This window comes from Gymnoscopelus braueri, assembly GCF_963280865.1.
Source record: "Gymnoscopelus braueri genome assembly, chromosome: 18".
NCBI classification, from domain to species: Eukaryota; Metazoa; Chordata; class Actinopteri; order Myctophiformes; family Myctophidae; genus Gymnoscopelus; species Gymnoscopelus braueri.
The window spans coordinates 12,981,143-13,003,838 of record NC_137618.1 but is presented as its reverse complement, the minus strand read 5'-3'; the positions used below and the strand labels follow the sequence as shown (position 1 = coordinate 13,003,838).

General features: G+C 40.8%; 2 protein-coding genes across 3 annotated transcripts in view; both read left to right on the top strand.

Annotated features, from left to right (window-relative positions):
* wars2 (tryptophanyl tRNA synthetase 2, mitochondrial) overlaps positions 1 to 813 on the top strand; it is a 33,647-nt gene extending 32,834 nt beyond the window's left edge. The window contains exon 7 of the mRNA XM_080456658.1: positions 357 to 813. Coding sequence (XP_080312784.1) covers positions 357 to 805 — 449 coding nt within the window. The 3' untranslated portion in view covers positions 806 to 813. The remainder of the gene's footprint in view (positions 1 to 356) is intronic.
* A 14,789-nt stretch (positions 814 to 15,602) lies between these two features.
* tbx15 (T-box transcription factor 15) overlaps positions 15,603 to 22,696 on the top strand; it is a 52,198-nt gene continuing 45,104 nt past the window's right edge. For both annotated transcript variants that reach the window (XM_080413129.1, XM_080413128.1), the window contains exon 1: positions 15,603 to 16,240. In XM_080413129.1, coding sequence (XP_080269255.1) covers positions 16,045 to 16,240 — 196 coding nt within the window. In that variant the 5' untranslated portion in view covers positions 15,603 to 16,044. The remainder of the gene's footprint in view (positions 16,241 to 22,696) is intronic.

Here is a 22,696-nt window from a genome sequence, read left to right as displayed (position 1 = left end):
ACCAGGGAACAGGATGGGGAGAGAAGGGGGGGGGGGGGGAGGGGGGGTTGTTTCTCTGCACAGAACACTAATTTATGAGTTATTTTTCATAGTAGGGATGAACCGGCAACCTTCTGATTCCCAGACGGCCTCTTTGTCCACTCAGCTACGGCCGCCCCAAAAGTACATTGTATCTGCCTCAACCCTGAGCTACACTGTAAAATTCTGAGAGTTAATGTAACTCTGAGAGTGTACAAATGTAACCAAAATGGACAGAGGATTTTACCGTGTACGTTTTTCTCTTGTGATTCCAATGTTCAATGACAAATCTCCGTGTGAACCGTCCGGATGAATTTTTGTTCCTCTTCTCTCCACAGGCGCCACACGCAAGGTCAAATCCCTGCGTGACCCCACCTCCAAGATGTCCAAGTCGGACACACAGAAGATGGCCACCATCAGCCTCACCGACTCGCCCGACGACATCGCCCTCAAGATCCGGCGCGCCGTCACCGACTTCACCTCCGAGGTGACCTTCGACCCCGAGGCGCGCCCCGGCGTGTCCAACCTGATCACCATCCACGCCGCCACGGCGGCGATCACCGTGGAGGAGGCGCTGGGGCAGGCGGCCGGGCTGGACACGGGGGCCTACAAGGACCTGGTGTGCGAGGCGGTGATCCAGAGACTGAGGCCCATCAGGGAGGAGATAGAGAGGCTGACGGCCGACAGGGGCCACCTGGAGAGGCTGTTGGCTCAGGGGACGCGCAGGGCCCGGGAACTGGCCTCCCCGGTGCTGAAAGAAGTCCGCCGTCGAGTGGGACTGAGCTGAGAGAGGCTGAGGAAAGTGGGTCTAAATAGAGAAGCAGTTGCGTCAGTCAGTCTAGCCCATTAAGACCTGAGGCGATTCTTTAAAAAAATCTAAATCTAAAACAGTTTTTGGAAAAAAATCTGAAACATTTTTTTTCAAGATTTTTCAAAAATAGCAGATCTACAAGCTCATAGCGCGGCACTCGGTGCCGCGCTATGAGCTTGTATATCTGCTATTTTTGAATAGCCAAAGAAATCTTAAGTGACACAGATGCGTTCCAGGTATTAGTGGGCTAGAGCAGTGGTTCTCAAAGTCGTTTCCGGGGACATACTTTCACACTTTTGCTGCTGATGTTTTTTTACACACACACACACACAAAACAGACTTTATCACCTTCTCATGGACCACATAAGAGACATAGATACGCACATTAACACACACAACGCATACTCGCATATTACTGCCTTCTCTCTGTCTTTGTTATTCTTTTTCTCTGACTCTCACACGTGCGTGCGCACACACACACACACACACACACAGGGCCTATTTCCCGTCATTGGGGCGGTGGCGAGCTGCCCGCTGTGAGGCCAGTAGCAGGAGCGTGGCTGCCTCAGATGTGGGTTCTACTCCACAGACGGTGGATGGACCACTGGGTTCAACTCAACCTCACTGTCATCCTTGGACAGTACTTAAGAACACACACACACACAAGCACGCACGTACAGACCTAACATGCAAAATCCTGAGTGTTAATGTATCCAGTTATAACTCTGACAGTGTACAAATGGATGCATTTGGTAACATTTTTACAGTTAAATTAACATGTTGAAAAAGTAACCTACACATGCGAGCTTCCACACACACGCACACGCACACACACACACACACACACACACACACACACACACTCACACTCATAGACACACACACGTGTGATGAGATGCTTTATGATGTATTGTGTGTATTACAATATTCCATGGACTAGCGCAATCATTCACATTTATTGTAGACTGCACCAGGGATTCCCAATCTTTTCCAAGGACCCCCAATTAGCCATAGCCTCTAACTGCGCAGTGGCCCCCCTATTGCGAAATGGCTTTAAATATAAAGAATCAAAGCATAAATGGCCCATTTACAACTAGGAAACTAGTCACAGCCAGTTTCAGTTACATTGTGGCATATTACATATATTTGGTGTTTCTGCAACAAACATTTGTTGCATTTGTGGTTACCCTATGGGTGTACTGTGAGTGAAATTGCTTTTGGCTCTGCATTTAGAAGCCCTTCAATCTGAGATTCAAATTTGGGGTCAATCGAACAATGGATTCATGATTTTTGGATTTATTTTTTAATACGCCTCTCCTGCAAACTTTGGAAGGCAATCAGCCAATCGAATATGACATATCTGAATGATACATGTTTATCACATGACTCCAGAGATGATGTATACCGATTTGTGAGTTTAGGAAAAAATCTATAATAACCCACGGTGTGTTTTGAGGGAAATGGCAGAAATGGCCATGGCCTATATGTGAAGTTGCATCAAATTTACTTTGATTGTATGACTTTTGATTCAAGAGCTACACGCATAGGCCAAAACGTAAAGCAGCCTGGTATAGTGCCTGCATGAAACCAATTAGAAAATTGTGGTGGAGTGTCTTCCTTGTCCTACTGGGAGTGTACACGAAAGGTTTGCCGCTGATCGGTCCAGCGGTTTCCGAGATTAGCCTTGCACAGACACACACACACACAGACTTTTAGGACTTTTTTCCTTCATTTTCCTCTCCTTTGCAATTGGCCCCCACTTTGAAAACCTGTTGGCCACACGGTATACATGCATGAAACACACCCTCCTACTCTTCCATTCCACTAAGGATAATATTTTCGTCATCACCCGCTGGGTCACGGTTCATCCCCCCCACCCCACCTCCCAACACCCCAACCCGACCCCCCTGTCCCCGCTAATGGAGCAAATCATCTGTTCCTCTCAGCTGGACATGAGTGGGATTTTTCCACAGCCGTGTTTACCTGGGAACGGACTCGTCCGACGGCGTCCAAGCGTAGTTTATTTCTTCCCTCGTTGCCTACTATTTATGGTGCCATAAGCGGCCCGACAGAACATATATAATATAATATTAAGCAATAAAACATGCCGTCGTATTAGGACTGCAGAGTTATGGCAATCCAATTGGAGAAATGCATGTTTCTGGTGGCTAAATGAGACGGTGATGATGTTTGGTGCCGTTAAATGAAATGGGCTTATAAAAGCGCGTCTGTGACTGAACCATTCTGATGCGCAGATTTGAACATTTTAATAATGAGACTTGCAGCAAAACCTTTTTCATCAAACCGTTACACGATTAATGGAAAAATGCTATCAGGGAAAGAAAGGAATAATTCTTGTGATTTTCTTAATGTATTTGCAGATACACGTCTGCTTAGTGTGCATATAGATCTAACATGTAACCCCAACTTGTACACTTTATAACCCATAGATGTCAAAGACATCACATCTGGATCCCGAGGTGTATGGGGTGTTGCATTGCGAGTGTGTGTGTGTGTGTGTGTGTGTGAGTAGCTTCCTCTACACACCGGATATAATGGCAACAATATTAAGTAGAAGGTAAAGCAAGTATGTACATATCCACATCCCTTGAGGTGCTTGCAGGTGCTGTGTGCATGGATCTACTCTCTCTGTGTATCAGTGCATTATGCAGCATGTGTATACTGTGCGTATGTTTGGATGTAGTCTTTAGTATGTGCGTATGTTTGGATGTAGTCTTTAGTATGCAAATTGGCATGTGCCAGTGTGGATGCTGTGTGTTTAAATATTAAAACGGGTTTATTAAAGTGAGATGTTACTACTTTGAGATTGTGTGCGAGTAGCTGCCTCTACACACACCAAAGGACAGGCAATGGGCCTGTAGTGTCGATCATTCATAACCTGATTGCTGGCGGGGATTCGCTTTTCCGTACCGGTGTAAGTAAATGTGGGTATTTTCCCATTCCCTGCATAAAGATTTAATTAAGCTCAATTGTTATCCCATGGATGAGCTGTCTATTCCCAGTGGTGTACAGCATTGGTTCTCAAAGTGGGGTCCGCGGACCCCCAGGGGTACTTGAGGGGATACCAGGGGGTCCCCAGCTAAATGATTTATAGGAACCAAATGGACCCTTATGGGTCTGTAACTCTGTGTACAAATGGAACCGTTCCATTTGTACACTCAGAGTTAAATTAACATTGATTTTACAATATGAATTGGGGTCCCAGAGATAGAAATGCCATTAAATGGGGGTCCGTAGCCTCTAATGCATGTCAAACTGGGGGGGTCCTTAAATTACAATGATTGAGAATCACGTAAAAATCTTCTCTTATGGGGGTCCCTGGCATATCTTTTCAAATGGGGGTCCGCAGACTAATAAGTGTCAATTTGGGGGTCCTTGACATGAAAAAGTTTGAGAACCACTGGTGTACAGTACCTTAGTTCAAGTACTTTGTTGCAGTAGGTTTTGGGAGGACGTACCCAGTGAGCACTACACTTGATTTCAACATTGCAGCCTCTGCCAAGCTCTCGTATAGCCCTGAAATTCTCAGTCTAAATATAGAACGATTTTAGCCCAAGCTGTTTCATTCATTATTGCAAATCGCACAAACAACTGTAAATATGTAAGTTGTACTCCTGAATATTAGCTTTAAATCATTTGAATTGCCATTTCTCAATGGCACGGGTGTAGTCTAGATACAGTTCATCTTTAGCCCAAATCTGTCCCTGCTAGCCATTCAACTGCCGCCCATTAAGACCTGAGCCTCATTCTACAAATGTCTTCTAAATCAGTAGTTCTCAAACTTTCGTGCCAAGGACCCCCCAACTGATATGCATTTGGCCGCGGACCCTCATCTGAAAATGTTCTGTGCCAGGGACTTTTTTTCAAAAAATGTTCAAAAATAGCGGATGTACAAGCTCGCAGCACGGCACAAAGTGACGTGCTGTGAGCTTGTATATCTGCTATTTTTGAGAACCACTGTTCTAAACCACTGTTCTAAACCACTAATAAAAATCATAAAACTTATGTTGCTATCCACAAGTTTCCTAGGGCGTTGTGGGCATCACTTCCTGTCGATTTGATCCCTGATACCTGATCAAATCGACAGGAAGTGATGCCCACAACGCCCTAGGAAACTTGTGGATACAGTATATAGCTAAAATGACAAGGATGATTTCCCGGTTTTAATGGGTTCAAGTTGTAAGTCGCTCTAGATGAAAGTGTCTACTAAATGCCTAAGTTGTAATTGCAATGGCCCTCATGCAAAGGATATAGCTACACTCTCTGTGACACACCTGTGAATGCCTAGAGGAAACGACCAAACAGGTGACCAGAGCACCATTTGAGTTGGCGTGTGACTGTGTGTCAATAGATTTTCTGCACCTTGAAACTTGCCAAATAAATATGAATACATGTTTATCGTGATGGACCATTTTGCAGGTTTTGCTCAGGCCCCTATATGCAACAAAAATAGAAGTCCGATAAAACTGTGGCTGAACAAGTCTTAATGATTTCACCCCCTGAAGTTTGGCTTCCCAGCAAAGATCCATCATTTGAGAAGAGAGTTTGAGAACCAGGTGTTCTTCTAGTTACAGAAGCTCTGTGGCGTCCATGGATTCCACACAACACCATGTCATCCACAGGGCAACGCGCAAGTCGAGAGATTCAACAAAACCATCCTGTCCAAGCTCAGAACACTTAACCGACTCTGAGAATGCCGACTGGAAGAACCCCCTGTCAAACAGTGGTGGAAGTACTTAGAATTTACATCTTTAGGTACAGTACATATGTTATGTGAAATGTACTTAGTTACCTTCCATCCCAGCTGGCAAAGGTAGTGCATGCTGCATGCATACAATCGCTAGGACTAGGCTTTTACAGTAATTGTCTTGAAGCTTGTTGAGGTTGGATTTCTTATTAAAAGTAAAAGGAACTTAACATGTTAATGTAACGGGAAAACAAAAAGTTAGCAAAGTTGCTTTATTGTTATTGAAATGATTTATGCAAACAAACAAAACGGCCATACATAGCAAACAGGATAAGGAAAGCAACCATTAAAAAGAATATTAAACTAACAAAATAAACAAGAATTGAACATTTGAAATGTATTTCAAGTTTTACTGGGAACATAATGCATATTGCAGAACTGTTAACAAAGCAGAAATAGATAGTCCTTGTGTTTCTTGCCCCTGGAAGCTGGGCACATTACCCTTGGTCATTTTGGCTGCTGCTGCTGTTGGTTCCGGATTTGGATTTGTTGAACGACCGACTGTCGCTGCTGCTGTTGGTCCAGCATTTGGATTTGGTGTGGAACGACCGACTGTCGTTGCTGGCAGCAGCGACAGTCGACAGTCCTGGCAGGCTGCTGCTGTTGGTCCAGGATTTGGTGTCCGACAGCACCCTGTCCTGGCTGCTGCTGTTGGTCCAGGATTTGGAATTGGTGTCCGACAGCACCCTGTCCTGGCTGCTGCTGTTGGTTCAGTAATAGGATTCGTTGTCCAACAGTACCCTGTGGAACAAACGACTGTTGCTGCTGCTCTTGGTCCTGCATTTGGATTTGTTGTGGAACAAACGACTGTTGCTGCTGCTCTTGGTCCAGCATATGGATTTGCTGTGGAACAACTGACTGTCGCCCCTGGCAGCAGCGACAGTCGCCATCACCCTGTGGAACGTCCGGCTGTTGATGCTGCTGCTGTTGCTGCTGCTGTTGGTTCGTGATTTGGATTTGTTGTCCGACAGCGCCCTCCTGAACGAGCGGCTGTTGCTGCTGTTTGTTCATGATTTGTAGTTGTTGTGGAAAGAACTTCTGTTGTTGTTGTTGCTGTTGTTGCTGCTGTTGTCCAACAGCACCTGGCAAGGCAGGGGTTCCCTGGTTGTTGTTCCCTTGTTGCGGTTCCTGAGTTCTATAATTCTGCTGGAATTCTGTAAAGCCAGTGTATGAAAGAAGGCTGTTAATGAGTTGGGTGAGGTATCCTAGGATTCTAGATGACAGCTCAAACGTTTAAGCCACTACTTCAGGGTATTGCTCGACAATGCTTAATAGCTTGGCACCTCAAGACTTCAGACATCCAATTGTCCTGCTCATATGATATTGTAATATACAATATGATATGATATCTAAATCGCCCAGGTTTGCTCTGTCGTTATGATATAGCTTTATATCCATGAAACGATTTACAGTGTTATATAGCGTCATAGCGCCGTCATATGGTGAGGTCATCTGATGGATTCAAGTATGGTGTTCAGGTATGTTGTCTAATGAAAGAGGGTAGGTGGAGAATTGTCTAATCCTTTTGTACAGCCTCTGCTCCAAATGTTTCACATCGGCCTAATATAGCGCCACCAGGAGGCAGATCTTTGTGAAACACTTTTTTTGAATAGCCTATTATTACTCCTACAGATTTTGTCCAAACCTCACGCAAATCGCTACACACCATCTCTATAGTCATATGATCAAGTCATATCTGTCAGATCTTTCATATTCCATTTTGATTGGCTTCCAAGATTGGAGTAGCCTGTTTTGCATAAAATGTTGCAAATCATGAATGCAGCGTCTGATTGCTGTGAAACTTTGCATGCAAATTCCCACTTGGCCAAAGAAGAAATGCCACCCCAAATCGGTCTCATAGTGGCGCTACAACAGCCCACTACATGTTTTGGCCTATAACTCTTGAACCGTAGGTTGTACAATCAAAATATTTTATATTTTGATTGAATCATGACGCAACTCTCCATATAGGCCCCTGTTTACATTTTCGGCCATTTTGTGTTTTCTTCAAAACACACTTTTTGCTACTACTCCTATAGATTTAGTCCATAACGCACGTGGGCACGCACACACACACAGGGGCCCCTCTGTGCCACAGGCGCACCACTGCGCCGCCCCCTCTGTGTACCTATTGGCTGGGCTTTAAACAGCCATAACTCCAGTTCCTAGCATGCTAAACTTCCCAAACTTGTTAGGTGCTCTTAGACGGCCAATAGGGACAGCCTGCAATTGCTTAAGCCCCACGCCCTCTGTGTTCCCATTGGCTGAGCTTTAAACAGCCATAACTCCAGTTCCCAGCATGCTAAACTTCCCAAACTTGTTAGGTGCTCTTAGACGGCCAATAGGGACAGCCTGCAATTGCTTAAGCCCAACCCCCTCTGTGTTCCTATTGGCTGGGCTTTAAACAGCCATAACTCCAGTTCACTGCATGCTAAACTTCCCAAACTTGGTAAGTGCTCTTAGATGGCCAATAGGGACAGCCTGTAATTGCTTAAGACCCGCCCCCTATGTGTTCCTATTGGCTGGCCTTTAAACAGCCATAACTCCAGTTCACAGCATGCTAAACTTCCCAAACTTGGTAGGGGCTCTTAGACGGCCAATAGGGACAGCCTGTAATTGCTGAAGCCCCGCCCCCTCTGTGTTTCTATTGGCTGGTACCACCTGAACCAGCGCCTACACATCAATACAGTAGTATGTATGAGCACGCCATAAACAGCTGCAGCTGATTGCAACAAAAAGATGCAAAACATGCAACCAATTACACTAATTAAACACAAACAGGAGACAGTGCAACACATGCTGCACTTAAACACACACACACACACACACACACACACACATGGGCCCAATGCAGTCAGCACACTCATCAAATAGATTAGTGCCGCCTTAATACCAGCGCCCATTAAATACAGTATTACCACCTGAATGCCAGCGTCCACACATCAAATAGAGTAGTACCGCCTGAAAACCAGTTCCCACGTAGGTACCGCTTACTCACACTGCACTGGGTGTGATTTTATATATATCATTTTTATATTTATATATATATATATTTTTACTTAACACTGCATGGACACCTCGGTAGGCCTACTTGGAAAGAAAGAAGGACAATAAAAAAATAAAAAAATAATATGCTATTACCGTATTGTCAGACAGTCTCTCATCATCATAATAACCAAATGGACTATTCGCTCTGTGTGTATTATATTCTTACATTTTAACACCAGATAGGCTATGCCTGCGTTCAATGTGAGCTGACTTTGACTCAAGTGGTTTTCTTGTGGGTGACTAACTTTTACCTGGGTCACTTTCAAGTAGTTTACTTTTAAACAAAGTAGGCTATAGGTTTTGAGTACTTTATTGTACTTTACAGCACTTACTGTCTATACCTGGTCAGGACTGAGCTAAAGGGAGTGTCGCATACAGTGGTGGAAAAAGTACTAAAACATTTTACTCGAGTAAAAGCATCAATAGTAATACTACGATGTAGAAATACTCTGTTACAATTAAAAGTCCGGAATTCAAAATGTACTCGAGTAAAAGTACAAAAATAGGCCTATTGTATCAAAATGTACTTAAAGTACCTAAAGTAGAAAGTACTCATTATGCAGAATGTCCCATTTCACAAGTTTTCAAATGTATACAAATCTTTTGAAAATGGCCGAAGGGCTGAAGTGGTTAATGTATGTTTTGTAATAATAATCAAAATCTACAAAAGTTTTCAAATAATTGCAATGGAGTAAAAGTACAATATTTGCCTCTGAGATGTAGTGGAGTAGAAGTACTTAGTTACTTTACACCCCTGGTATATAACTCATCCCAAACATCAGTCTTCCATCGCCCGGAGCGAGAAACCAATTCTGTGTGCCCCCCCCCCCCCCCCCTCTCTCTCTCACACACACACACACACACACACACACATACACACACACACACACACACACACACACACACACACACACACACACCTCCTATACTTCAGAGAAACAGTAAAACACTTTTATCCGCTCCATATGGAGTCCCAAAGCTCAATGCTTTATTGACTGTTAGATTTATTTCATTTAATTTTGCGAGAAGAGAGGAAACCGGTCGCGAACTAAACCGTTACGCGATGAGACGACAAAAGTGGAAGAAATAGCCTATACTGTTACCTAGTCTACACGAAACCGTTCTGCAGTGGTGTAAAGTAACTAAGTACATTTACTCAAGTACTGTACGTACTTAAGTACAATTTTGAGGTATTTTTTTTACTTTACTTTAGTATTTCCAGTTTTCAGTACTTTTACTTATACTCCACTACCTAAGAGGAAAATATTATACTTGTACTCCACTACAATTATTTGAAAACCTTTAGTTAGCCTACTATTACTTTTTATATTTTGATTGTTATTACAACACATGCATTAACCACTTCCCTATATAGGCTACTTCGGCTATTTTCAAAAGTATACATTTTGAACACTCTTTCTGCATTCTGCATAATGAGTAGCCTACTTTTACTTTTGGTACTTTGATTACATTTTGATGCCGATACTTTTGTACTTTTATATATATTATTATATATTATTATATATTATATTCACACAGTCTAAAATAGGTCTATAATCGCAATCAAAGACGGGAAGTTTGGGCTAAAATGTCCTTCCGTGTACCGTTATTAAGTTTGCCGTTAGCCTAACAGTTAGGAATCAATTAATGATTGCTATGCCCAAAACAATTTGCCCTCATTAAAAAAGTACGAAACATCAAATTTGGACATTTAAACATGCAGTTTGGCATGGGTTTAAATGTACATTTTCTGTTACAAGAGCTCAGATTCTACCTATAGTCTATACAGAATAATTCGATTTCATAACATTTCTTGTCACACATTTGGTCTGGTTTCTGCATGTGTTACAGACAGTAACTTACAGGCCTATAGTTTTAAATAGCATAGCATAAAATAAATGATTAAATAGGCTAATTTATTCTCCTTATACGGTGTCGCTCTACCGAAGAGAACCGATCCTTTTGGCAAATGACACCGTTGTACGACGGAGTATAAATTAGCCATAGGCTACATTGCGGATGAGGCTTTCAGTATTATTGTAGGCCGTGAGACTGCTGTGAGAATAGGCTATACACTCCTCGCCTCATTGTTTGTTAATTTACCCATTTGCAGTGGTGTAAAGTAACTAAGTACTCAAGTACTTAAGTACAATTTTTATAGGTATGTTTTACTTTACTGGAGTATTTCCAAATTTCAGTACTTTTACTTCTACTCTCAGTTCAATTAGCTGCCATAGGGATGGATGCTTTAGTGCGTGATGCCCCCCCCCCCCTCTCCCCCCGGGGTCACAGGTTCAAATGGGTGCGTTTTACTAATTGAATATTAACCGTGCATTTCACCGTTTCCTCCAACAACCTTCACATGTTGGCACTTGGCAGTGGTGCGAGCAGGCCTACATTTACTTGAGTGTATGAAATAGCCTACATTTTTTTTGTATCTGTAGCCTACTTCCTACTTGAGCTATTTGTATTTTTGGATTATTATAACTTTCACCCTTATTTAAAATATAGTGGAAAACAGCAGATCTACAAGCTCACAGCCTATTAAGCAAGATGTGATGTATTGTGAGCTTGTAGATCTGCTATTTTCACTATTATTTATATTTTTTTGGAAAATTCTGGAAATGCTTGTATTTTTATGAAATTAATTTCATAATTTTTACTTTGTAATTGGTTTCAATTGTAGTTGAGTAATAATTCCCCAGGAGTAGGCGGCGGCCTATATACTTTGACTCAAGTACTGAGATTAAGTTTAGCCTACTACTTTGTCCACTGGTAGGCTACTTGCCAGTTGACATTAGCACACTGCGCGCGCGCGTGCGCACACACGCGCACACACACACACGCACACGCACACGCACGCGCGCACACACACACACACACACACACACACACACACACACACACACACACACACACACACACACACACACACACACACACACACACACACACACACACACACACAGCTCTTTAACCCATTAAGACCTGAGGCCGATAGCCTACTACAAATGCCCAGTTTAGTAGTTCTCACACACTTACAAGATTTTTCAAAAATAGCAGATGTATAGGCTTATACAAGCTCGCAGCGCGGCACGAAGTGAAGCGCTGTGAGCTTGTATATCTGCTATTTTTGAATAGCCAACACTAACATCTAAAATGAACAGATGCTTTACCGCGGTGTTGGTGTAGAAACTGACCAATAAGTGTCCATTTATTTACGATCCGGGGTTAATATATATAGGACTGTAGTCGTCCTATATAGCTATAGATTTTGCTGTGAGAAATTCGCAGTGTTTTTTTTACTATTGCACACGAGTTGGTGAACTAGACGCACCTCAGACGCGCTTTCCTGATCTGATCTGCTGCGTTAAATTATGTGCAAAGTTCACATCTTTTCGGTAACACGAAATGCACGGGTCTGGAGGAGCGTTTGTTCCTATACAATTATTCTTAATTTGCCATTTTTTCGAAAGAGATAATAATTATAATAAATGCATTAATTAATTAATTAAAAAAAAAAACTGAATGCATCTATTTTCGTTTCTTTTGTGTGATTGTGTCCAATCACTGTGCGTATAGAAATCATTCTCCAAAACAAATGTCTTGTTTCATATGCTTGGAAAGAATTGAGGGTTAGTTGTCCAGCCGTTGTGCACATGCGGCGGACAACAGGAAACTATTAGAAACGCTTCGTCACAATATGGATGGAGCAGATTGATTGAGATTAGTGTGCTTGTTTAGCCTGGAAACTGTCAAAAATCGCAGTCAATTTGTGTCTATATATAGGTTATTATAATTACTGTTTTATTACAAATAATAAATGCGGCAAGGACTCGCACACAAAATGTAATTCAGACTATTATCTGGTATTTTAAAAGGTTTGTGAGGAAATTCCAATCGACTTTATTGCAATGACTAATGCATCAAATATCAACAATATGACTGTTAATTAAAAACCCATTCAATCCAGTTACGCATCTGTGTCATTTTCGATTTGAGCTGTAAGCGTGCGTAATGTAACCATTATTTTATACTTTGGCTATTCAAAAATATAATTTCTACAATATAGCGCGGCACTGCTATGATGAGCTTGTAGATTTGCTATTTTTGAAAAATCTTGAAAATGTGTGCAAATCTTTGAATACGTATATATATTTTTGAAACAACATTTTTAACTCAAATCTTTGCTTCTGGGGGGTCCCTGGAACAAAATATGTTGAGATATCCTTGACATGAAAAAGTTTGAGAAACACTGATATAACAACGTTGGATTTAGAAGACGTTTCTAGAATCGGCCGCTGGTCTTAATGGGTTAACTCTGAGAATGTACACATGCATTTATCTCAGAGTTTGTTAGTTGTGTGTGTTATCCTTTTAGCTCAAATGTTTGACTGTATACCTCCTGCTGTTTCTGTCTTCAAGTATTCAATCAATCAATCAAAACATCGAGGATTTTTACTGCACTCATTAAAAATATATAGCTCAACTTTTCTCGCTATTGAATTTGTGTTGGGTAGCCTATCAGATTGTTGCACGTTTGACCCAATAAGCTAGAATAGCGTGTTCATTATTATTATTAATATTATTAATAATGCACTTAACCGGTTATAAGCGTTTATTAGTAGTTTATGTAAATCTATTTGTAAAATTTGAGAATATTTTGTCAATTACCTCATAGATTACAAAATCTTATTTTCAAGTTAAATGCAAAATGTTATTTGCTATTTATTGATATATATATATATATATATGTATATGTATATGTATATGTATATGTATATATATATATATATATATATATATATATATATATATATATATATATATATATATATATATATATATTATATTATGGTTCCAGTATTATTATTATTAATAATAATTGTAATATTATTATTATTATTATCTTGGTGTAATAGAATAATTATATTTCCCCTACAAAAACGTAATGTGTGTTTGGAGACGGTTGCGTGTGTCCGGCTGTTATGATGAGGCCATATTTATATTAAACTCCAGATGTAGCCCATAAACCAACGCTCTGGGTCTGGAGGACGCTGTTGTCCCAACACGCACACAGACCTGACCCAGACCCTCACACTGACGGGCCCGTCGCTAAACTGGAGAAAACGCGCTCCCTTGAAGCGTATAAGATAAACCAGTGGTTCTCAACCTGTGGGTCCCGACATGATTATTTGGGGGGTCCCCTGATGACAGTAAAGTATAAGTGACAATTCAATGATTTTTAAAATCTTTTAAATACTTGATTAAAAATTGGCCAAATTGTCAAATAATATAAGAAAGAGGCAAAAATAGTGAAAATAGCCGATCTACAAGCTCACAAGGCCTGGCAACGCTCAAATATGATTGTTTTGGGGGGTCTCGGCCTTAAAAGGTTGAGAACTAAACGACTATCGGCCTTCGCAACGTTTTCCAGCCATGCATGCAACCAATGCATGTAAGGCTGGAAAACATTGCAAATGAAAGTCTATCAAGTCACTTGCCATACACTTGATTCAAGTGTATGGCACTTGATAGACTTTCTGGACCCTTTTTTGTCCCCTTCAACCAAATAATGTGGTGTTGATGATCGGGCCACCTGTCGTGTTTCGGGGCTTTGCATGGCTTCTCAGCTGTTGTTGGGTGGCACTGTAATAATGCCACTTTTCCCCCCAATCCCTAATGATGCCTTCAACGGCCTTCGCACGGTTAAATAATCTCCACTGCTGAGTGTTCATTTTTATCCATATTACTCCAAGAATGTATATGGTAACCAAATGGACACCATTTGGTTCCATTTGTACACTCTCGGAGTTAAAGGAGTATAGTTCACCCAAAAATATGACTTATTTTCTATCAATTACACTACACCCCATGAAGCCTTGAATTCATGCCGATGTTTTTGTTTTTGTTGCATTCCTGAGCCAATAACTTAAGTCAGTTGATCTAACTTGATCAGTCAGTAGGAGACATCAAATTACTGGATCAGGAATGGGACAAAAACAAACAAGTCAAGGCTTCATGGGGTGTGTAATTGATAGAAAATACGTCATTTTTGGGGTGAACTATACTCCTTTAAATTAACCCCGATAATTGTATGAAACGCCAGCGCTTTACTTGATGCAAGGACAACGATAACATTATTGCTGGACGTTCACAATGCAATGTCCTATAACCCTTTATAAACCGGTAAATATGGGGCCATGGAGTTTGGGGGCCAACAGGTCCCCCGGCGTGGCGCACGATGGAGCCCTTATGCACGTTGGAGACCTTGAGCTCCAAATGCCACCAAGCCAGCCCAGGCCTATGGCGTGGACGGTATATGTGACGGTGCTATTTTATTTTATCCAACAACATGGACAAGCGACAAATCCACACAATGACAAAGTTATCTTATAGGATTATTATTATACATCAATTATACAATAAGGCTGCATTTTGCGGATGGCCCAGGTTGTGTTTTTAATTCAGGCCGAGTCATTCACGGTGAGGTGATAATCAGAATCAGAATCAGAAATACTTTATTGTCACATCTTAGAAAATGCTTTACAGTAAAAGGGTGAAATATATTTGCCAGGGCTCCTCAGACTTGCAGTTCATAATAAAAAAAACACAATACAACTATATATATCAAATATATTATAGTTCTTCTGCATGGGGGGGCATTTTTCCATCAACTTTTCTCCCGAGTCAGTTCATTTAACGCTGGATTGGCCCAAGCAGCAGCAGAGTCCAGTTTAGGGTTTAGTCTTCCATCCATCCAGACAGACCATCAGGGCGAGCATGTTTCCCTCGTCAGCCATTGGACGATACATTTTGGCTTCTCTCGCTTTCCCCGCGCCTCATTGGACAGCGCCGGGGTTTGACAGGAGGGGGCTGGCCCTCATGATCCTGTGCTGCAAAAAAGTTCTCCAGAAGTGAGTATCAATCAGACATCAAGTCAGAGAGAGAGGGACAGTCAGGGAGAGGAAAAGAAAGACAAGGGGGGACGATCTGATCGGGACAAAAAAACAGGGCGACATCAGGGCAAAGCATCAAAACCAGGGCCGGACTGGGACAAGTTAAAAAAACACTGTCTGATGAGCGACACGTTCCCGTGCGTCACCGGGATGGAACACGACAACACCAAGCTCAGAAGAAGAAGATCGCAACACCGCTGATTCTAGTCACAAGTTGTGGGATTACTACTTTGGACACTTTCTTTTTTGGTGAGTTTCGGTCCCCGGCTGTAATAAAACAGTGACGTATTCTTCGATCTGTTGTGTTTTGTTGCTGCTGCTCGTGGACGCGTGGACGAGGGGAGTTTTGTTGTGTTTTTTTTTGGGGTGCTTTTCCTCCTTCCTTCCGTCCTTTCCCCCCCCCGATCGGGTGGATTTTGTCCCGTTGAAGAGAGAAGATAATGACTGACAGGAGACGCTCTGCCGCAGCTCTGAGCTCCAGAGCCCACGCGTTCTCCGTGGAAGCCCTGATCGGCTCGAACAAGAAGAGAAAGCTGCGCGGCTGCTGGGAGGACGAGAAGGAGCTGGAGTTGTCTATGGAGAGCCTGGATGCCACAGACGGCTCGGCGGACCCGGCCTGTCTGGATATCGACCCGGGTCAGTCAGTGCGCCAAACTAACATGCGTTTTCATTTAACTCATTATGAGACCTGCTGAGGCCGATTCTACAAATCTTCTAAATTGTCTTCTAAAATCCTAATGGTTTTCTGGAAAAAAAATGTTTTGATATATAGGCTAACAGTGGATCTCAAACTTTTTTTTTCATGTCAAGGAACCCCCTTGACATGAAATTGATATGTGTTGTTTGGCCGCGGACCCCCCCATCTCAAAATATTTTGTCCCCCAGAAGCAAAGATTTGAGTTACAAATAATCGCTTTAAAAAAAGTTCTCGACTCATCATCATGCTTGGATTATATTGAAGATATGTATGAATAATAATAATACAGGTAATAGTAGCCTAATAATAAATAATAATGATAGTAGTAATAATAATAATAATAGTAATAGTAGGCCTAATAGTAATGCTAGTACTAATACTACTAATAATAATTGGAATAATAATGGGAATACTGAAAATATAACAATCTCATTTGCTTTAAGAGATAACTGTAAAGCAATTCGAGTTATTCGACTGTTTACTTTTGGGGGTTAAGCTAAGAAGGTATACGAGGTTGATTCCAACCATAATTTGACATACAGGCCTGTAGAGTGGCCCTGGTGCAATATCTCAGAATATTATTCTACACCGCCTATAGGCTATATTGTTCAATTCCACGCTTAATTAACAGCAAATCAGCATGTAATCTATCAATAACAGGCTACAGTATTTGCAATGCAAATATTCTGCTATATTTTCTGCTATTATTATATTGCCCTTTGCAGAGAGCAGTTTATAACTAAGGTTATTGCGCAATAAATTAGACGTTTGCCCGGGACCCAAACTAGTGAAAATAGCAGATCTACAAGCACACAACACGTTGCTTCGCGCCGCGTTGTGAGCTTGTAGATCTGCTATTTTCACTACTCCTTAAACATGTTTTTATTTATTCATGGCAATTATTCGTTTTTTATTTATTTATTATTATTAATGAAATACCTCATACCTTTTTAATTGATGGAAAGTTGTGATTTTTTTTTTTGTTTTGTTTAAACCTTTCTTTTAAATCTTTTGAAATAATATATGTATTTTTAAATATGAATAAAAAAGGGGGTTATTTTCTCGTGACCCATAAAAATTGGTCTACGACCCAAACATGTGTCCCGACCCACTGTTTGGGAAACAGTGTGTTAATGCACACTGACCTTTCACAACAAGATGTCAGTGAGATCCACGGGGAGAACAGGGGCCATGTCTATATGGTATTATGTAGGCCTACATTGTATGCATGAAGGCTACGCGACAGTGGTTCTCAACCTGTGGGTCGGGATCCTCAGGGCGGTCCCCACATGATTTTCGGGGGGTCTCCAGATGACAGTGAAGTGACAATTTAAGGACTTTTAAGACCTTAAAAACAAAAAAAATAAGACTATTACTGTTATCAAAAGTAATCAACAAACTATACAGGCCTAAACACTGGTCAAACATTAGCCAAATTGTCAAATAATATAAGAAAGAGGCAAAAATTCTCACAAAGCCAGGCTTTGTGAGCTTGTTGATCTGCTATTTAAAAAAAAAATGCTGTCAAATAGAAGTGGAAAACAGTCTAATCAAGGATTTTCCTGGGAGTGTATAGGCCTAAAGTATAGGAATGACGCGCGTAAACGTGGCCAATATTTATTTAATTTAAATATACAGTACATAAAAGTAAATTGAGCCAAGCTGCTAAAATAATATACTAACAAAGACATTTTCAACGAACATTATTTTAGCAGCTTGACTCAATTTACTGTATTAATTGCCTAACGAGTAAAAAACATATTATAGCCTAATTGAATTATTACGTTCTGCTCTATTGGTTTACCAAATTGTCATTTGAATTAATTTAGCCCATACACATTGGAGTTAAAATACATTATATTTGTGTTCATAATTTATCTCAAACATTCCAAAATCAGAACCTATATAATTTATTTGTCTTTGGAGAGTGATTCAATGCGCGCGGCATGCAGACACAATCCAAAGGCGAAAGGAATGATTTCAATAACACAGTGGTTCTCAACCTTTTCAGGCCGTGACCCCCCAAAATAATCATATTTGAACTGGGGATCTCTGGGGGTCCCGACCCACAGGTTGAGAACCACTGTATAATACAGTCACCTCCTGTCTGTTAATACAGTCTGTATTAACAGACAGGAGGTGACTTTTCACCTCTACATCGCTAGCTTTATTTGGAGCTTAATTGAGACGCACACAGCAGCTGTGCAGGTTTTTTTTTTATTTCATTTATGCTTCTTTAGAAACACGAAGAAAACACTTAATGAATTCCTGGTCTAGTGAAGCTTTAATTTATAAGCAATAGGCTATAAGCTATAAGAGTGCATTGATGTGACCTTATACACCATGGGTTCAATATCTCAAGTTTACACCCAGTAGTAGGCCTAATGTTTATTTATCCTACATAATTATCACTCATGAAGTTTTACAAAAATATACACATTATTCCATCTAACATAATGGTGTAAATCATAATTCATTGCGCCTTAATTTTTTGGTCAAATGTGTAATTGCAGGCCTAAAATAAGTATAATCTCCCATTTCCGAACACTGTGGTGGACATGACCTTCCGAAAAGGTCTGTGGCCAAAAATGTCTGTGGCCGGAAAAAAAAAATCTAAAAGCTATACCAACACGTCTTGGGTGTTGTTTGCTTGTAGATCTGTTCTTTTCGGCAAAGCGACGCCGTCTTGCGACGAAGACCCTGCAAACGTTAGACAGTGTGTCAGTCAGTCAGCCTATCCACGGCGGTATAGGCCTAATAAACAGTGATGGAAGAAGTACTCACATGTTTTATTTAAGTAAAAGTATCAATACTGCAATGTAGATTATACTCTGGGCTGTTACAAGCAGAAGTAAAAGTACAAAAGTATCGGCATCAAAATATACTTAAAGTACCGAAAGTAAAAGTACTCATTGTGCAGAATAGAATGCCCCATTTCACAAGTTCAAAATGTATAAAAAATATTTTGTAAATAGCTGATCTACAAGCTCACAATGCGTTGCATCATACTATTGTGAGCTTGTAGTCATGCTATTTTCAAATGGCCGAAATATATATATACTGCTGAAGTGGGTTAAGGTGTGTTTTGTAATAATAATTCAAATCTACCTTTTATCTCCAAGTAAAAGTAGACTACTGAAAATTTATTTTTTACTTAAGTGGAAATATTCCACTTAAGTAAAAAATAACTCAAAACAGTACAGTGAGTAAATGTAGCCTACTTAATTACTGTACAACACTGCCTATAAACACAGCAAAGAATCAAATCATTGATCTATATGAGTCTATGTTTACTTTGTGAAAACAGTGGTTCTCAAAGTGGGGTCCGGGGACCCCCAGTAATCCTTGAGGGGGTTCCATGGGGGGTCCCTATAGCAAAATTAGTGCATCAAAATCAGTTTAACCACTTTAACCCTGCGTTACTGCGTATACTGGCTATTTTCAAAATATCTTGAAAACATTTTGGAAAAACTTGGAATAATTTTGATCTTGTCCCCCTGGCACAACATATTTTCAGATGGGGGTCCGTGGTCAAATAGCATATGAATCCGGGGGTCCTTGACGTGAAAAAGCTTGAGAAGCATGACTGAGTTACATGAGGCCCGTCTTGGGGCCCCGAGCCGTGGTCCTGTCTTTCTTGGGAGTTTGAAACGCGGGACTGTTTTAAGGCAGGGGTCTTCAACGCTTTCCAGGGCCCCTTAGCTGAGAGAGAGATGAAGCAGGGACCCCCACTATATAATATTAAATTGTGTTTTCATAGATTATATAGATGGCTTCATAGACTTGTTTGTCATCACTGTCGAGTTGGATTCATGTGAATGTGCACTTTCAGACATTTAACCACTTCAAACCGTCAATAGCCTACTTGGCTTAAACTTGACCTTTCACACTGCACTTGGTCTGCTCTTTTTCCATCTACACCAAACCTCTTTGCCAAAAATAGCAGATCTACAGGCTCACAACACCTCTCATTGTGAGCTTGTAGATCTGCTATTTTCGCTAATGTTCTCCTCAAAATAGGGATGTTGAGGTTCAAGTGGTTAGTGTAAAAAATAAAAAATAAATCCTATCACACAAAGATTTGGTGACCCCCCTAGGGGTCCCGGACCCCCTGTTGAAGACCCCCGTTTTAAGGGGGTGCCGCTGATTGAAAAGCAACGGGTTCTCTCGGGTCTCCGAGGTCCATCTTATTAGCAGCCAGTTTCCTGGCGGCTCCGTTTGACGCGTCATTGAAAAAGAAGCGAGTCTCTGCGGTCGGATTATTATGTGGTTTTTGAAGAATTCTCTCACTGAATGGCTTTTTTTCCCCCTTTCGAGTTGACAGGTCATATAACATCTTTATTAGCCTTTAGACAAGTCGAGGACTGAGGGAGAGTTCAATTGAAAAATCTGAGAAATGCAAATAAGTGAAGCCAATCTAACATTCCTCACTTGCGCAGATCTTTTCCTACGTGTGGGATTTTATACCAGTTAATTTAGCATGGGCTTGAGTCGATTGTGTACTTGTGTGCGCACACGCTTTCCTTCAGCTTTGACCTATTAAGCCAGTGGTTCTCAACCTGTGGGTCGGGACCCTTAACCCAGGGGGGTCCCCACATGATTTTGGGGGGGTCCCCAAACGACAGTGCAAGTGACAATTTAGAACTTTCAAGACCTTTTTAATACCTTTTTTTAATTTGTGTTTTACCATTACTGCATCAAAAGTAATCAACAAACTATACTGTAAAAACTGGTCAAACATCAGCCAAATTGTCAATGATATAAGAAAGAGGCAAAACATTTGAAAATAGCCGATCTACAAGCACAAGTTATGAGCTTGTAGATCTGCTATTTTCACAATATTTATCTGGCGGGTCCCCAGTTCAAATATGATTATTTTGGGGGGTCATGGCTTGAAAAGGTTGAAAAGCACTGCTATAGGCCCACAGGGCAAATATTTTATAATAATGTAAATGATGACCCAAAAAAGCCACCAAGAATGCAGTATAGTTTGTGGAATCACCCAATCAGACATCTCTTTATTCACAAATAAACTTCTCAAACTGCATTTATTTGCTTTTCGTGGTAGGCTACCATTACAAGGCGGACTTTTTCATTTTCACATATAGGTGCTACTGTGTGGGTGCCGTTGAACTCTATAACGTCAATTAAGAACACATAGTCCAGTTAACCTGTTTTAAGTAGCCTAGGTTGGCTAGTTTCTTTCATAAATTGCTTTAGCATGTCCACGTTTATACCAAATGCTGGCTTTAAACAGTGGTGGACAAAGTACTCAGCCCCAATAGGCTACTTGAGTCAAAGTATAGATACTACTGGTCAAATATTACTAAGTAAAAGTTGCCCAGTAAAATTTGTACTTGAGTTAAAGTACTGGAATACTTGCTTTTAGAACTACTCAAGTATTCAAAAGTACAAATTACAAAAAATATCAATAATGGTGAAAATAGCAGATCTACAAGCTCACAACACATCACATTGCAACACAGTGTCAGCTTGTAGACTATTATTAACTATTTTCACTATAGGCCTATGTTTAAAATAGGGCTCACGTTAATTCATATTGTAGCTTACCTTTTCCCTTAAATGGAGTCAAACGTACAATATTTGTCTATAAATGTAATAGCAGAGTGAAAGTCATATCCAAAAATACAAATACTCGGGTAAAGTACAGATACTCAAAAAAATGACTGAAGTACTCAAGTAAATGTACTTAGATGCTGTCCTCTACTGCTGATAACAGAGTGTTGAACACATTATATGTTGAACACATTATATGAGCCGGATTAAACCTTTTTACGGCCTCCTCCTTTCCCGGGTCTCAATCACAGCTGAAACAGGTGGTCGTCAATGTGGGGTTGGTTTTACTTTAGCAATTTCATGGTTGGCAAAGATAACTGCGGCCCGCTTTAAAACTTCATTAAGACCTGATTCTACAAATGCCTTCCAAATCAGTATTTCTCACACTTTCAAGATTAAAAAATAAAAAATAAAAAATAAAAAATAGCAGATGTACAAGCTCACAGCACGGCACGAAGTGACACACTGTGAGCTTGTATCTGCTACTTTGGATTGGCCAACGCAAAAATCTAAAATGACACAGATGCTTTCCCAGTTTCAATGGGTTAAAACTTCATTAAATGCATCTCCCTATTGCTTAAATTAAGGTCCATCCAAGGTCCATGTGCTACACCTGAAATAGCAGATCTACAAGCTCACAGTGCTTTGCATCGCTATGCGTTGTGAGCTTGTAGATCGTCCATTTCCGTCTAATTTAGACTAATCGGCTATATTCGACAATACTGCTACTATACGATGTATATAGGCCTATACTTCACTGTGTATGGTATAGCCTCTATATAACTTCTAGCGCCCAGCTGAAAATTCTCGTCAAGAGG